Source organism: Battus philenor, unplaced genomic scaffold (genome assembly GCF_028537555.1).
Source record: "Battus philenor isolate CCGP_79_NKW_IND1 unplaced genomic scaffold, ilBatPhil1.0.hap1 SCAF_33, whole genome shotgun sequence".
NCBI classification, from domain to species: Eukaryota; Metazoa; Arthropoda; class Insecta; order Lepidoptera; family Papilionidae; genus Battus; species Battus philenor.
Window position 1 is genome coordinate 818,645 of NW_027181697.1, and position 18,513 is coordinate 837,157.

The window sequence follows — 18,513 nt, forward strand, 5'->3', positions numbered from 1 at the left end:
CAGCAGCTGCAATCGATGCACACATAGAGTTAAACAAGTTTTCATCATCATCGTCATACGAGCCAATAAAGGGCCGCCCTCAGAGATCGCCGCGACGAGCGGTGCAACGTGCACGCGCTCTCAACTGCGTCATCGGTCAATTTAGTCGTTGGCTTACCTCGCCCTCAGTAGCGTCCCCTACGCACCTTAACGCCGCCAAGCGTGCCATGCTTGGCGATTATGGTATATCCCCATAAATGATGAACCACGAAACAAATACACGACTTTAGAAAATCTTTCTGATGTTCATAAATGAAAGTTTCACAAAAAATAATCTACATGAGTCTTAAAGCGAATGGACTGTGAAGTAGTTCTTTTCGACACTTTACGAAATAAAATTTTAAAACAACACGTAAACTTAAATTATTTAACAAAGAAGTAACATGGTTTTGATCAAAGAAGTCAGCTACTCTGGAAAGAACACGGGCGTGAAATTATGCGTTTTGTTTGCGCTCAGTGCCGCCCCTATCGGTGGAAATTCGGCTGAACAACAACTACGACTTCGAGGCGGGGCAGCCGCGCGTGGTGGACTGCGTAGTCGTGGGCTGCGTGCCGCCGCCCGCCATCACCTGGCACTTGGGCAACAATCTTCTCCGCTCGACCGTCCACAAGGTGCCACCACACACACGCACATTGCTTCAGTTTAATGTAATAAGTTACGGAGTGGGTCACAGATACCAATCATTATTAAGAAAATAATGTCATTCTGTACTTTAAAACGAACAATTTCAATAAGGATCTAAAGATAAAATACGTCGGAGCTATTACAAAAAATATGTAATAAATCAACATACAAATGTAATCCTAATAATTAATAATAGACGTAGTGATATAATTCTTCAGTAAGCTTATTTATTCTAAAATATACTTTTATAAAATACAAATCAAATTAATATTAATCCACACTCAAAGAAGCAATTACTCAGAGATTAACGTGGTACATGAATATTATTTTGTTTATTAGGAGTTTACTAAGTACAAAACATTCAAAAATGCAAGGATAAAAGGTCCATTACATAATTTTAATTTTAAAACAATTTAAGAAAATTGAAAGTGTAATAATTTGACATACTGTTTAGGAATATTCGTAAAAAAGAATTTCTAGCCGATATTGACTTTTTTAACAAAGGCACTGACGTCTGTCAAACGAAATGTGAAAATGTCAAATGTGGTTCAAACGAATGCAAATACGTTTAAAATTAAAAAGGGCGTTGAACTACAGATACTTTGAACTTGACTAGATATGTATACACATTCTTTTACCCATTACACTCGGCAGACTGAGTTTTATGTGTAATGATTAGCAGTAAGTTTGTGTGACATCCTTGGCAGCAGTCGGCGAATGTGACAACGCGATGTTTGGTTAAAAGAGAAGATAATTGTTCACCTATAAAAACATTCTACACTGTAAGTACAGACTTTAGAGCTGGGTTTACAAAAGTGACTGCTTAAAAGTGAGAAGACTGTACTGTAAAATTTCAAATGTTTAAAAAATGGATGGTTGACAATAATCGAGAGCTTATGATATTGTTCATTCAGGAGCTGCACGATGGCAACTACACGGTGTCTTCACTGACACTGGTACCATCACTGCGGGACAATGCACATGACCTTGTGTGCCGCGCGCACAACTCCCACCTGCCCTCTGTGTTTGAAGACAGGGTCACCTTGAATGTTGGATGTAAGTCAATTTCCTTCTTTTGGGTATTTTTCAATTGTGATCATCAATAACCAGAGAGATATCAAGTGTGTTTGTTATCTAGGGTTTATTCAAGTTCACACATACATGCACGAGAGAAATTGATGACAAAAATTTATTATTTCATTGTTGTTAAAAACTAATATTTCTTTATATTTACTATTATTTCCTAACAAAAATCTAACCTAAAATTTCTGAACAACTCATAGTTGTACAGAAATTTTAGTTTTGTAATATAGTAATCTTGTAACGCTTTTGGCTGAGATTTCATCAACCTCAACCATCAACCATAGTAGAAATTTGGGTGCAGTGGACATCTCTTTTTTCTTCACCAGATTTAAGCTCCAGTACAATACATATTCACTTTTTTTATGATGTATTTCATTATGCGCCATTGCAAGAGATCTTTTTAACTTGTACCTAAACTACTTTAGTTTGAAAGTTGCTCCGATTAAAAAAAAATCGTCATAAAAGAACCAGCAGTACATTATGATTTTTTGGAATATGATAAACAAAAATCTGTTTACATATAAATACTGTACTCACATTAGTTATTTCACTGTGAATAATTACCATCACCATATATTCTGACTCCTACAAATCCTTTCAGTTTTGATTCACTTCATACTAATGACTTTGAAGAAAGTTTATCTGGTACTGTATTTGAAGTATTTATTGACTTGATGGAATATTTTGGTTCCTGTATGCAGACCGACCACTTTGTTTGTCATCTCGGGACGAGAAGGTTGGCGCTATCCAGCGGGAAGCAGAGACTTTGACCTGTGTTGTTGAAGCTTCACCAGAACCCTTGCAGTTCAGCTGGACCTTTGCTGATTCCAGATCTCTATACACCAGTGTAACGGTAATGAAATTAAATGATATGTTTTTTTAAGTATCACATTGAGTGAACTTCTTGAAGAATAAGCTTTGTAGGATTAGAGTCGATCCTGTACCTAAAATTTAATTGTTAAGCATGATATGATATTTATTTTTCATATTTACATTGAGCCAATTTTCTCTCTAGGAGAAACTTGTTTGTAAAAACAGAATAACTCAAAACAAGGCTTGACCGCTGCTTAGGTTGACACAGAGTTTCATTTAAAACATAACATAAAATGTAACTGAGTTTGTTGTGGTCTTTTTTCGGATTGACTTTCACTTCATCAAATTTTGACATAAAAGTAAGTCGAAATTTTCATTTAAAACTCCCAGGCATTAGGAATGCAGGCACTTCTTTTTCCTATGCTGTTAATAACATTTGCCAAGCATCGGTTTGTCAAAGGTTTAATTATCTCCGAGTTGCACATGTTATAGTCAATTGTTTAAATTTTGCATGTCCGCAATAAATACAGAAGTCGATCTGTTTGGGGCTTCACCTGCTTCGTTGACTGATCAATATGTTTTATTTCTGTTAGTGTCAGCGGTGTGAATATGTTTCGCGAATTGAAGATGCTCCGAGAATGAAGTTGAAGAACCGAGACGAGAATTTATAACGTAAATTCGAATTGGCCCCGGCGCGTGAGACATCACATGGCTGGTGAACGTTACCGACTCAAACAGAGTGCGTCGGGTCGTGAGACGTCACCTCACTGGTGCGCGGGTTCATCGGAGTGTCTGTTATAAAAACAAAGGGCCGATAGCACGCTTCCACAACCCGATACATATCATACATATCAACCACTTGAGATGTACAGTGCCCCTTCAAGTGTTCAAGTATTTTTTTCTGTATTGCAAATATTGTGGCATTTCTCCCATTTATATTTTTTTGAGTTAAAATTAATTTAGACATACGGAACGCCAACATGCAACGTTACAGAGATCCTAGAGATTTATTTGAGTGTTCTGATTCGTCTCCACAGAAAGTCCCAGGGCATCAACATCGCTACTACTCGACGCTGACGTGGTTGCCTAGGAGCGGGGACTTTGGGATGCTGTACTGCCGAGCTTCCAACGACTTCGGGGAGCAAGACAAGCCGTGTGTGTTCGTGGTGACGCCGGGCGGCGTTCCCTACCCGCCAGACTGCGGCATGCTGCGCCCCCACCCTCGTACCCTGCGCATCGAGTGCCTCAAAGGTAAGCTACTAACTCTACCGCAGCAAGCATCTGTCCACGCTCGTCCTCGTGAGTGCATGCTGTACTGTTGTCTGTTTTCCAACGTGGAGCCGGGCTCCGGTCAGCTCAGTGGTTATAGAGCACACCGCATGCAATTAATTGCCTTTGCGATGAAAGAGACCTGACGATGGAAACACTGCTTTCATCCCCTATTGCTAGTTACGATGGAGATATTCAATCAGAGAATCGCTGGTGCCACTTGGCTGCAGGGGTTTAACATACTTATGGTTGGGTGTACAGGAAATTAAATCTTAGTGGTATTAGTTGGTGGCTGCGACACATTTTATAATGTTGGTAAACTGGCCCCTATCTACTAATGCCTGAATTATTACTACTATAATTGCATGTTTATGTAATTGTTCAGGATGGGACGGCGGGCGGCCGCAGGTGGTGCACCTGGAGCTGTTCAGCAGCGAGGGCGCGCTGTTGCACAATCTGAGCAGCGTGGCCGGCGTGTTCCAGCTGCACGATGCTGTGCCCGACGGAAACCTCACGGCCATCCTGTACTCGAGCAGCAGCCGCGGCCGCTCTCAGCCCAAGACTATACACCTGCAGACAATCGGCTCCTCCAACGTCTCCGGTGAGTCCACCATAAGCGCACCGGTTAACTATTGCAAGCCGAAATTAAAATTTTATGATTCAACTATACTCCCGCCGGAAGGCTCCCCGGTAAGAATTTATTGCTTGAACATTATCGGTTAATTGTTGTCAGAGCAGTGTAGTTCATGGGATGCAACGCAATCTGGTGTCGCGTTACATCAATAAGGGTATACGGGCTCATCGCCCCCGTGAAGAAGTATATAGAGGTAGCAATTTTCATGATTAGCAGTGTAATGGCCATTAATGAAAAGATTTTATATGAGAAAATACATGCAAACTATTTCCAGCATGCCACTCCGCTGTTAGTGCGGTTTCGAGAACAATTGCAGCACAATAGCCCGCGCGACCAGAAACAAAGTAATATAATTAAAAGTAAAATACCATAGATTTCTTCTCTCAGTTTAAATAAGAAATTGTTGTCCCGGTATTTATTAAACGAACTTCTAACTCGCAGCCGTGTTTGTGAACGTAAACAGAGTTAATGTATTTAAAATGGTAAAGTCCTATTTTTGAAATTTTTATTATCGATTTTCGAATTTTATTATTCAAGTAGGCAATTTAAAAAAGTTAGTCCTACTAATGGTTACGCGTGTAAAAGCTTCAGGGGTGTGAACATATAGTTCATTTTTCAGCAAAAAGCACCCTGTATGAAGTGTTGTCTCTGAATATGCAACATGGTACAAAAGTTTATTTTTCTGTTTAAAGCCACAGGGCGATGGCTTATGGCAGTACAGCGTCTGCCAGGATAATAAACAATCATTTATTTTAACATGAATTAATCTGAATATTGATAATTCTTTTTATTACTATATCATCATTATATTATTTATTATTTCCGAAACAAGCAAATGATAAAGTCATTCACCTGTTCAAAGATTTTATACCGACAATCAATGATAAATCAATCACCCTGAACACAAACATGTTTTGAGTATGTATAAAAATGTTATATCTGTCTGCAGCGATCAAGGAACACGTCGGGAAGTCAATGTTGCACCAGGGTCTGGAGGCGACCTCCGGGTTCCTGCTGGTATTGGTGATTGTGTTGGCGGCATTGTTCTGGACGCGCTGCTCCAAACCCAGTGACCACCACGGCTACGACAGTCCGGACGTGGTGCCGTGCTCGGACGGTGAGTCTATTAGACCTGCAGTTTTAAGGAAGTGGGTGCGTCTAACATTTGAACAAGTGGAATTGCTTGGAGCTTGCTTGCTGGAAGGTCCAGCGGAGTAACTCGCTAACTCTAAACCGGCGACGCTTCGATGTGTTATCGGGAATCATTTTCAAAGGTTTATCAAAAGAAAAATTATATTATATATTAATATACACTATTTACTGAGAAATAATTTTCACAGTAAATAGTTTCACGAAACACAACGATCACTAGTCTTTCTATCAGTTTAAGCTGTTTATATTAATAAAAACACTCGAGAAACGTTATTTAAAATTCGTCGACTTGTAAAGTTGATTCCGTGAAATAAAATGGAAGCTTTCTTAAAATGACACATTGTTTCTAAATGAAAATCTTGCGAGGTTTTCACCTGCAGTGTACTTTATATTTAAAACATTAAATTGACATTCGAATTATAATGAGTCATAAAGATGTTTAGAAAATATTTGCTAACATTATTTATTTTGTTTTTGCGTTGTGAACATAACGCTGGGCGCGAGATTAAAATAAATAATTAAATATGAGATTTGACGAATGTTTTTCCAAATAATTGCAATTGACAAGACAAGCGTTAGTAATATTGAATTTGTCAATTACCTTACATAAAAAAAACTACTTCGGCCCGGCTCATCCGTATTTTGATCCCGAAAATATATCTGAAATAGAAATGAAGGGGTCTAACAAAAAAAATTAAAGAACCAAAGTCCTGTTCTATAGTACCCGGTGTAAATATTAACACTAGCTATGTCACATTTTGTCGGCCGTGCGACAGAGATAACTCTCTACGAAGCCGAAATTAGCCGATTGTTTGTTTCCAATGGTCGATGTGCAAAATTTATGACACATTTATGTAATATTTTAACTATAGTTATTTTAAATTATGTTATACTTATTTTCATGTTTTTTTTTGTTTCCAGGAGTTATACACACATCCCATCTTAATAGACATGAAGAATAACTCTTTGAAATTGGAGTCCGGCACACTAGGTAAAATCCTTTGTCTGTCCTGCTTTATTAAGTTATAATATTATTATTTAGCTTGGCCGCGTTTCAAATTAAGTTATTATGTACACGACATGTGTCTATCAATTGTTTTGCCTGGCGAACAAGTTTTAATGCATCACTACCTGCTGTGTCTTGTAGCGTCTTACAATCATTTTTCAGTAACAAAAGACGCGTAGATGGTCAGGGGAACTGTTTTTTAAAACAACATACTGTTTATAAATCGATGCTTAATTCGTCGTATTCTAAATAACATCGGTGTCCGGCGCGACGGCAAGTCATAAAAGTTAGCTCGCGAAGTTTTTATATATTTTTACGTGCACGTGTTAATGTCTTTATTTTAGCCTTAAGAATGCAATAGAGGTTGACAAATAAATAAAACACAAATTGCTTAATATGTGGTACACGTGTATAATTGAATATGCAATGCCAAATTACAATCGGACGTTATATTACGAGTGCAATGAATGTGTGCTGTGCGTCTCGGCGTATACTTTTGAAACTTACACCAAAGCTAGTTGCTGAGCTGCTAAACAAATGGATGAGCTCGTATACGTACGGCTTCAGATCCATAAAAAGGTGCATGCATTTTCAATTTCTTACGTATTCTTTGCCCGCTAGAGCTATAAGAACAGATATAATAGAGACTATGTGAATAACAAGTGAATTGATGAATTACAAATGCTTGCAAGCGCTGCGAAGAACCTTTACTCACAAGAGGGAGAGGGAGAGTGACAAGCGCACAACTCCAACCGGCGTCATTAGACAGCACATGTCCTGACGGCTGAAGTGATGAGCGGGCGCAGCCCAAACACCGAATGTTATTTACATTTATTTGGTTTTAATTGAAATCTTTATGCAGTGCAGACTTGTTGTTCGCAGGCGCAGAGTGGCTGCCGTCAACTATCGGTGTCCTATTTCATAAAAAAGATATGTTACAAAGGGTCGTGTCTGCAGAGCAAGAGGAGAACGCTAACGCGACCGCAGTGTACAGGTGCTCACTTGCAGCTACTTATTTATTTTGAGGCTCCAAGCAAGTTACACATTAAAGCAATAAAAATAATTAAGAAAAGCCCGCTAGGTCACACTTGGGTGAGTGAATTAACATGGTAGTTGTGTAATTCGCATTGTTTGCCGCATGCGCATTTATCAGCGGGCTGGCGGGCGGTGCACTTCATTGCACGACTACCGCTGCATAGCGGAAGTGGCTATACATTAGTCCTTTTCTTACTTAGGATGGACTTTCGCAAAATAACGCCTGAATCTATTTAACTAAAAAAAAATAATGGTGTTAAAATAGGAAAGAAACAAGAAATATAAAAAGTAACAATACTAATGTACCCGATAAGCAAACGAAACAAATTGGAGGACAAAAGCAGAACTAAACGTCCGGACAACAAAATGTTCCTATGTTTCGTCTGAAATGGCCCTGAAGTTTTAATTACATTTCAGATTCAAAATCTGGTGGTGCGAACAGTGGACCGAGGTGGCGGTGGACGACCGGCTGCCCACCGCCCAAGGCCTGCCTTGCTTCTTGCGTTCAACGAATATCCAAGAGCTCTGGGTGTCGCTGCTCGAGAAAGCCTTGGCCAAGTGAGTTAAAACATTAAATTCCCAACGGCGCCAAGTGTCCCTTCGCGTGGACTCTTTGACATTGCTAGACTTATTTGTCAAAGTACACCGGTGTCCCTTACAGGCCTCTACCCGATAGTGACGCCTAAGCCTTAGGTTCGATTCCATTCGAACTGAAACCCAAATGTCAAAACAACATTAATCGAGGAGGAAATGTTTCGCGTTTCGGTTTGTTGACGGCGCTGCCTTGTGGGGCTGTTTCTGCTTAACCAAATTGATGACAAATAAAATGTGTATTGTATCGTTTCAGGCTGGTATTTACAAAGCGTGTGCATTACAGGTTGCACGGCTCGTACGACGCGCTAAGGTACGCCAACAGTATGGACAGCCTCGCGGAACTGTCCGGCGGCATCCCGGAGACGTTGCCGCTGGGGCAAGTCGCGGGCGTCGCGGAATTCCTTCACATTTCGCGATACAACACTCTGGTCACGTTGGTGCGTTCCAGGCGCCAGGTAAAAAGTAATATTACAGCCTTTTTATATTTCAGAACATTCAAGCTTGCTCTTTTAGTAACACGTAACATTCACGTTTGCGCGCCGGGAGCCGTGCAGACAGCTTTTCGGTTAAATTGAAAAGGGTAACGGCATCCCGAAGACTATTTTCATTTGAATGTGTACCTGATATTCGGACGGAGTATTGTCACTTGATCCGGTCGTATAGTTCGTTTGCGTTTACAGTTACCAAAGGAACTTGTGCGCGGCTGTGCTCTTGTGCGCTTGTGCGGCTGTCTCTGTGTACCTCTGATCGGACGGCTCTGACGGAGACGGCCTGCACTCCCGACGCGGGCGTAGTATGCGTAGCGCAGTGTCCGGCGCGCGATTCCAACGCAATGTCGATACAAGTCTAAAACAAAGTAACTAAGTCACTGCTGCTATATTGAGATGAGCCTTTGTTCCAGGCGGTGACCGGCTACTGTGGACGAATAGAACCTTTTATGAATTATTTAGTGCTTGACGTACAAGAGGTAATGAACCACGTTTACTCAAAAACCCTTCGTTAGCGTCTGTCTCTCTGTTTAAGCTACAAACGATTTGACCTTTGAATGAATCTTGTTATATTCTCCAGGTGACGTGTCGCGGAAAGTCTGAATATTTCGTACTATTCGGACATTTAGCTACAGACAGTATGAGATTTAATCACCTTATAGTTGATGAAAAAAAGTAAGTGCACGTGCCCTCTGCCTTTCTAATGTGTCATTGCTAACTCGCGAGGGACGCCGTCCGACGTCGCGGGCGCCGTCGGACCGAAGCTCAGCGTTCCTTCACCTGCTTCCAGATGGTGGAGCTTACGGACCTTGAAGCGTCTACTGCCGACGCACTTGAATGGGTTTTGGATGCTGTTCTCGGATGTCGTGGACGTGTTCACGCATATGGAAATGGTTCACTTGACGGAGTCATCCCCGAAACACATTCCATGGAGGGTTTGCACGTATAACGGCAGGTGGACGAAAGGCGTGAACGCAGGCGGATGGGCGACCAAAGCGAGCTCCACGGACGGGGGTGAGTCGTCAAGCTGCACCCCCTGCAGTTATTTTTCAATTTGCAACATTCTCTTCAGAAGAGAGGAAAATCGTACGACAAGGCCCAGTGCGGGTCCCAGTGCCCGGACGGATTCCTTTATCGCAACGATTTACAGTCCATGGCTAATAGAAGAAAGGAATTTACGTTTCTTTTCATCTTTCGTTTTAAATAATACCATACACCCATCTATCTATGGCCAGGCATTAAGCAGGTCTTTTTTCTAAACATTTGATCTCTTTTTGACTACTTTCGAAATTACAGTAAACTTTTAAAAGAATTCTTCCACATAAATCCTCAAATCCAATTTAAGATGAAAAAGGAATTGGTCTCGGAGCAGGTGGTAATATAGTTGAGGCATCATTATCCCACAAGGCCAAATATAATTGGGTTCACGCTGTACCATCTGGCGAGGATTCTGAACTCGCCGACCTCGCGGAGCTCGGAATCTGACTTCAAAACCGAGTACATAAACGCGCGCCATACAACCGCTCGGTATATAGCCCGTTTTTAATGAATCAGATAAACTTGTACATGCAGTGGAATACTGTCATAGCCTCGAATGATGACGACAATCCAGTACTCAGACTCTTACTCTCACGCCCCGCTTCGTCTTATGATCCCGCCGCCATACACGTTGCTCTCGTTGCCGTTCTGTCTATACGCACAGCGTCATCTGTGGCCGTCCCACTCTCACGCCCCGCGTCGTGCTATTGTGCCGTATGAGGCTGTAGATGGTAAGGTAAAAAGAAAAAACAATTCGACAACAGAAAATAAATATATTTAATTAAAAAGGGCAGTGGGCAGAGCGCCTGGTCTGATTTTATACCGCAAGTCAGTAATCCGCTGATGGTGGCAATAAGCAGCCGCACGATCTCCCAGGACTGGTCAGGCGACAGCACGTGTTCGTTCCAGTGCGAGGTGATATAAATTCAACCTGAATGACCGTAGGTTATTTTTTTAGTCTAAAACCACTTGTGAATAAGTTTTATGATATATCATTCAATTATGAACCATGTGTCAAGTGAATGCAGGAATGGATTGAAGTGTTTTGGGTGTAATAAGTTTGATTACACTTGCGAAACTGTAGGGTGAACCTAATGCAAGCGTAAGACAGCAGAATTACTTCGAAGATGGCGGATGGCAGGCGCATACAGAGTAACAGCGGTGGTGTTGGAGATCGTCGGGCAGGTTCGGGGGACTTCGGTCGGTGTACGTCTATGTTCGGAATGAAGTCTGAAATCTACGGCAATCCGGAGATGGGCGTGAGAACGGGAGAACACCGAGAACGGGAACGAAAGGAACGACGACCACCGACTAAATCAACATGAGAGAAGAAACGTTAACTTGACAGGTTGATTTTAAATAATTTTGGCTTAAAAACGCTCAAAAAAGAAAACTATGAGGAATTTATTAACTGACTAGCGTGAAAGTCTCCATACCGTTTTACATTGATACTGCATAGATTTAAATATTTTTTAAAATCAGGTTTGTTCTGGCAAGCCTTTGACAGACTATGAGGTTATGTAAAGTGTAAACCAGAGTTTCTCAAACTTTTTTGTGTCGTATACTCCTTGCCATGTTTTTCCGTTTTGGGTAGACCTCCTACTTACCTGATATTGATTTCCTGTAAATTTCTAACTGTAGTGAAGTTTATTGTTAAAAACTTAAAGTAAAAACACATGTTAATTTATACATTTATTAATTGAATTTAAATTAAAACTACTCAAAATAAAATTAAATAAAAATAAAATAAACTATAAATAAAATAACATAAGCAATAAGTCAATATTTCTAGTGAGAAGGATGAACCTGATGCTCTAATAATAAATTATCAACATTTGGCGTCAATTTTGTAAGGGTTAATCTTAAATCTCCTCGGCTAATGATGTCCAGTCTGTTTCTTTTTCTCTTCATAGGTACTTTTAGAAATAATCAAAAAATCGTAAATATCAAAACATTTACGTTTTGATATTATAAGATAGTATGATGTAAGTAAATAGGTACTATCAGTGTATGTGTTGAGATCCACTATCGTGGACCCCCATTTTCATTTCATAGACCCCCAAATTTTTTTTCGCTGACGTAGACCCCTTGCAGGTTGTCATAGACCCCTAAGGGTCGATAAGACCACTTTGGGAATCACTGGTATAGGGTGTCCGGAGACGAATTTGGATTTTAAATTAAAATAAAAAAAAACTATACAAGTAATTTTCAACTATGTTATAAAAAATCCGCACAATTAACAAAGCCAGTCTTGCCCTTTTTTGGCTCTTTTACATAACAATTACGGAAAATTTTTAATATAAAATACAAATTCTATCACTGGACATACTGTAAGTTTAAAAAATATTTCTCATTTCCCATGCAAGCGTAGTATACATAATATAAATAATAGAAACCATAGATAAGTTTTGTGTCTCGACTTCATTGAGTTAGCAAATGTTTGAAATGCTACATTTTAAAAACATCGCACAGAATATTTGTGTCCTACGGTTTTTGGCACCATAAATAGCTTAGCTGTTCACAAAGAAGTTTCCAGAGGAGAGCATCGATCACTACGTACCCTTATACCACACTGCAATCGCCAATCCACCTGCCTGGCGACTATGGTATATCCTGCCATAGATATCTCTGCGTGAGGTTTAACATTTTTATATGACACTCGTTTTTGGGCCTTCGCATTCCCCCTGCCCGACGTTACAAATAAAGATAAAACGAATTTCTCAATTTTTATTCTACATTATTTTACGTGCCCATTATATTTTATTATTTTTTTACACTTCTCGTGATATGTCATTCTTAGCTTGTTTTCTATCATATCTAAATCCTAGATCATAGTTTTCTACATTAATTATTACAATTTTTTAACATGAAATCGTTATGTTTATTTAATTTATTTACATTTTTTTTTGTTATTTTACTGTTAGGCACTGTGTTACCACTTTTTTCTAAAAGCCTTACTCCTCTAATTTATATTCAGATTTATTTGCATTGCAGTGGGCGTATGTGGTCTGAAACGACAAAATGATTTAATAGAAGATATCACATCTTGAGATTAATATGTTGTATGAATTGAATAAACATATTTTTTTATTGATTTAAAAATGGAATACCGACAGAGGTCAAAAACTACAGCCCACGTTGGAGCACTATTCTTTTTATTTATTTATACGATACTATGCACCATAGATAATAACTAAAAAAAATATATACAAAGGTTACAAGAAGCGGTCTTATCGCTCGAGGCTATCTCTACCAGACAACCTTTGGGAGGAAATGAGAAATATGAAGGAGAGGGCGGTTTAGTGTGTATATACATACGAATACGCACACGCGTCTATACAATAACACTTATAAATATATATATACATATATTTACGTCTAAAAGGTATTATGTATATTGGGTTTCGATATAAAACAAGAAGAAGAAGAACCCAGAATGTTCGATATTGTATCCGAACGTAACACTTTTTATTTGGACTTGAGTGCGTGTATCGGAACGCACGGCGTCTTTCACCGGCTTCTAACAAAAGACGACCATTTTTGCATCTACCATCAACGGACATTTTGCAAGTGTAACATATTTGATTTCTTAACATTAAATAATTAACTAAATGTGCTTGTTTTATATCGAAACCCAACAATGTAAATACGAATAAATATCAAATACTACTCAATATCCTATTTTAGAGGTCAAGGAAGTGCTCTTTTAACATCTACTATTTTTTTTTTCAAACCATTGGCATGGTGTCCTTCATTTAATTTCTTTCTTAATTATCATTTTTGTAAACATCGGCCATGTTCTTAACTTCCTTACTTCTTCTTTTGCATCTTATATTTAATGCTGCTAACTTTTATTTCTACTCATGTTTTATTTACAACGCCTCGCTTATTTTTATTAAACAACTATGTGCCTTACTTCACCGGGTCAAGGGAACACTCGTTCATTGTGATTACAGTCTTCTTTATTGTATAACGTACTGCAATACATTACGTCTAATTATCCCAGACGTTTTATAGTCTAGGGCGCCCTTGGAACCTGAACACCGGGACGGGCGGAGCGGGCGCGCGCGGATGCGGCCTTCGTGTATGAAAATCAACGAAGCGGAATATATATATAAAGTCGTTACAACGTATTACACATGATAAATTAATATATTTACTTTTCAATTTATTAATATCATTATTCACTTTGGAATGAAAATATTCGTAGACTGAGGAAAGTAAATGCCATCGTCCAGCAAGTACAAGTTTTAATTGTCACGTTATTTTGGACCTCTGGTTCGCCTCTATCTTAGGGCGGGCAGCGTTTTTTACAATTTAATAATTATTTCACTTTCATTTTTATTTCTTTTACTCTCTTTTTTGGAAATGTTTAGTTGAAATTGCAATAAGCAGGCCTCATACCGTTTCGAACTAATCGAAGTACTAGATGGAAGACCACGGTAACCTTGTTTAGGCTGTCGAAACACGCTGAACGCGTGCCGCTTCCTAACACTTTTATTAGACACTTATTGAAGAAGTCCATGTTCCGCATCAATTATTCACTTCTAACTATTTAAATATATAAATTAAAAGTGGATTTAGAGACTTAATTCATTTTGATATTTATTTTTAAAAATGATTTTGTCAGGTTAAAAAGGTGTTGAATGTTGATCCAAGTACAGGAGCACATCATGAAAAATGTCCCATTGAAATGGGAAAAAAATATATCTCTTCCTGTTTTTAACTTTAACTTAGGGCTCTCCTCGAAATTTAACTACGAATTTGTATCAGAGATGAGACCCGTTGACCGTCCGGTGGGTTGAAGAAATGGCTGTTGCGTCTTTAGAGTTCTGGAGTGGAGACCAGCAAGGAGAAGAAGACGACGGGTGCGGGCTGTCTTCAACTGATACTATTGGAATTATATAGGGGAGGCCGATCTCCAGCGGTGGACGTTATGGTGATGATTTATAACGCGAGTATAATCTATTTAAAAAAATACCAAATAAAATGTCCCTGAATAAAAAATCAAATCAGTCACCAACTGAATGCCTTCAATTTGTGACTATTGAATTTTAATGCGATTTCTATACCGACAGACAACGAGTCCACGCATTTTTTAGCGCGAATGGCCTAAAATTCAAATTTACATATACAGGGTGATTGGTTATAAGGTTATAAAGTGATGACAGCTCATTGGTCAGGAAAATGATTCAAAACTTTTAAATTATTTCTATTCATATAAATCAGAATACATAGATTTATAAAGTTATACTATTGCGATGTTTATTATATCAGAAACCTTTCTCGTTTTTTGGATAGGTTGTACCAAAATAACAATTTATTTAAAAGACTGTTTAGTTTCTGGTTGACTCTTCTATACAGATCAGCGTTCCGAGCCGACTACTGGCTAGTAAGCCGCCAGCTTATACGGTTCAAATATTATAATTAAGACCTATTTCAATATATTTTAAAGTTTGTACATTTTTTGACCCTTTATATCTTTAGCGCAAGACCGATCATCTTATACAGGCTTATACAGTTCAAAGCAGAGGTCAACTTGCCCAAAGCTTCAGATGACTAGAAGTACCGCTACGTTCTACAAGAGCTCCAATCATTAGAACTGAAACAAAAAAGTGACGTTCACTGCACCCCGGCAGCTATAGATAAATACGCCATATTGATGATCTGCCGTCTACAACAACATCTTGCTACTTAAGAAAGAAAATGGAAAATAACCACGCATCCACTTTCGTCACTGTCAAGCCGCAAAAACTCGCTGGTGTTTCCGTAATTTCAGCCATTTTGAAGGAACATTGCTATGGCCTGTTGATTTACTTAATATATAAATTTTAAAAATCGAATAGACTCCGCAGGCGGTAGTAACATTTGAAAATTGCCGACAAAGTATTTAGCAAGAGCTACAACCTTGACTCGTCGAGTCCCTGCCTCGAAGCTCGCAATCATAACCGATGGGTGACCACAGTATGGGTGCAGTATTGCATCAGGAGATCAACAATCTTTGAAAAGGTAATGAGTGCAACTCAATGACTCTACAGCGTGCACGATCGCGAATCACTAGCGATTTACATCGCCGTGAAACACCTGAGAAGAATTATGGTGGCGACGTAACAATGTATACCCATCAGCACCTACCAGCTCTAGGTAGAATCTGCAATATAACAAGGAATCCCCTGTTATTCCCATTCTCTATTTTTATTTGTTTAATTCATATGTTACGTAACCAATACAAAGTTATACATAAACAATTGCTGTGACAACCGCACATTGAATAGAAAATACTAAGATTTTGTAATGAACGAGTTATATGAATTTGATGTTCTATGCTTAGTAATAATTAATAAATAGATTTGTCGATGATATCACTGTATTACTTTAATCATAAACATTGTTTAGTCTTAGGTTCGTATGGAACAAAATAACTAAACGCCAGACAAGCAGCCTTTGGGAATAAAAACCGCGACCCTTGAACATTAATTCGTTCATTGATTTTACATTGAATCGTTTTACTTATAAATTAGTAATTAAGTATTATTTATCTTTGCTTAGGAACACTAATAGCCCGAAGTCTCGACTCTTGAGGTATTAAAGCAAGTAGCTGGGCAGTGTTTGCGTTACGGATATATTATTATATTTATATATCGGTGTTATTATATACAATTTACTGCCTTAACCCTCTGCGGTGGGTAAATTTTTCGCTTGGGAGTACCGGCCAGTCGGCGCAAAGGTAGCTTGTCGGAGCCACTGTTGCTTAACCGATTTAAGTTAGGTGTATTTATATTTAAAAGAACACAATATATTGATGCTAATTTGCAATGTTTAATAGCGTTTTAACTACATTAATATGAAAAGATTCAACTTTTGTAATTTGCCAACGTGTGATATTTTTCAAAGCAATCGCCGATATGAAGCCGTGGTTTCCGAACGCACGTATCACAAAATGTTCGTGTTTCTCGACTTTTACCGGGGGTTTTCCTATCGGACCATACCGCGCAATCTTTTTTAGTTCATGAAAGCATTATATGTAGCTTATTATCTAATATGTTATCTACGAATGATGCGGACGGCTGTGCTGCAGGTGGTGTTCCTAGCAAAAAAGTTCCAACTAATTCGTCGACTAAACATTTCACAAAGTTGAAGTGGTTTAGCGGCTTTTCCCTATTCGTTTCGTGCACCGTTTGGTACATTATGTATGAATTGACGCACGCCTCAATACTCCAGAAAAACATTTTTCGCTAGCATTTTAGCGACTTTCGCAAAAACAGTATGATGCTGCATATTGATCAGCCCGATCGACAGCCCTCATTTTATTTTGGTGTAATTTACAGCTACCACTGGCTGCAACACATTTATCGCACCGCCACCGCCGCGTCTCCTTGCTGTAACTTATTGGAGACTTGCGGTATCGCTGGTGGTCAGGAAAGTCACTACCCGTTTGCTTTTCCATGCGAGAACTAACGTATTATTTTTTTCATACACTACTTTACTTTTTGTTATTCTGGACTTCTTAATTTGCGGTGACAGATATTTTCGGTTTGGCATTGCTGTTCCTGTTAAGTAAAATAACGCGTGAGAAGTCTGAAATGGCTAACTTTCTGTTAATCTCAATTTTTGTGAAATGATCTTTCGAGAGGTGATCATGCCGCCACATGATCGACACCGACTTCTACGACAGATTACAAATACAGTGGCGGCATCGACCGCAAAGGGTTGATACCCAAGGCACCGGGGACAGAACAAGATCGGCCCGCGTCTTTCTTGACTCAGTAGTTCTCACTTCGCAACACACAACACACACCACACTGCACTAACAACACTATACATCTACATGGGTATAGTCCTCCTCCGTGTGAACGGCTCCGATGTAACTGGAATACGTCCACCCAGCGAAAATTTACACCTCGCGTACCTGCTGTATCCGCGGGCTCATTATCAAAGAAACTGCACAAAGCCAAAATGGCTAACAGCAATAACTTCAACTGCAAACAATAATAGTGTAATTTAAATTGTTTATTAATATTTACAATTATTTATATACCATTTACTTAGTTAGATAATAAAATAATTACTGCGCACAATTCACAACATACATACAAGAATTAGTAACACAACAATTATAGAATTTAATAAGCAAAAATTAGTTAAAACATTCTTATATTTGAATTTTTTTTTAAATAATAATAGTAGAGTAAATGTATTTTACTAATATGTTGAGGAAATCGTAAGTTAACCCGTGTAAGTTTATTGAAGACTCTCAGACCAGCGCGCTTGGAACCCGCAAAGCCTTGAGGTAAAGGTAGCCTTAACCACCCAAGAGGAAAATCTGATTTCAGTGCCAGTTGTTACATTAATAAGTGAATGACAGCCCAACAGCTTAAGACTGAGACTTGCAATCGCAGGTATTGGGTTCGATTTTCAGGATACGATAAAATATATTTCAAACATTATACATTAATTACATAGTGTTGCCACTGCTCACAAGTTTGTAGAAGATGGGCAGCAGTGTCCTCTGCTTACCATAATACCACACTTCAATCACCATTCTGTCTATAAAGCGCGCCGATTATGGTATATCTCTACATCGATATCTATATGGGAGACCTGTGCCTTGAAGTGGGCGTCAATAGGCTGAAACAACGAAAGACGACACACTAAACTAAGTACAGACGTTTATAAAATCTTTACCTATCCGTTCTATTTTGGGTTTAACCATAGAAAACCGGTTAATTATGTCGGT

At 39.0% G+C, this 18,513-nt stretch overlaps 2 protein-coding genes across 2 annotated transcripts in view; both read left to right on the forward strand.

The window, feature by feature from the left end:
- Nucleotides 1–7,590, forward strand: part of LOC137927554 (uncharacterized) — a 32,530-nt gene extending 24,940 nt beyond the window's left edge. Inside the window, exons 7-14 of the mRNA XM_068771338.1 lie at nucleotides 497–651; nucleotides 1,579–1,720; nucleotides 2,449–2,600; nucleotides 3,598–3,811; nucleotides 4,215–4,430; nucleotides 5,413–5,580; nucleotides 6,537–6,606; nucleotides 7,504–7,590. Coding sequence (XP_068627439.1) covers nucleotides 497–651; nucleotides 1,579–1,720; nucleotides 2,449–2,600; nucleotides 3,598–3,811; nucleotides 4,215–4,430; nucleotides 5,413–5,580; nucleotides 6,537–6,577 — 1,088 coding nt within the window. The 3' untranslated portion in view covers nucleotides 6,578–6,606; nucleotides 7,504–7,590. The remainder of the gene's footprint in view (nucleotides 1–496; nucleotides 652–1,578; nucleotides 1,721–2,448; nucleotides 2,601–3,597; nucleotides 3,812–4,214; nucleotides 4,431–5,412; nucleotides 5,581–6,536; nucleotides 6,607–7,503) is intronic.
- LOC137927555 (calpain-C-like) lies at nucleotides 7,554–10,223 on the forward strand. Its single transcript, XM_068771339.1, has 6 exons — nucleotides 7,554–7,615; nucleotides 8,074–8,214; nucleotides 8,504–8,705; nucleotides 9,319–9,376; nucleotides 9,465–9,752; nucleotides 10,084–10,223. Exons 1-6 carry the CDS (start codon nucleotides 7,554–7,556, stop codon nucleotides 10,221–10,223), a joined length of 891 nt encoding a protein of 296 aa, XP_068627440.1.
- The last annotated feature ends 8,290 nt before the right edge of the window (nucleotides 10,224–18,513 follow it).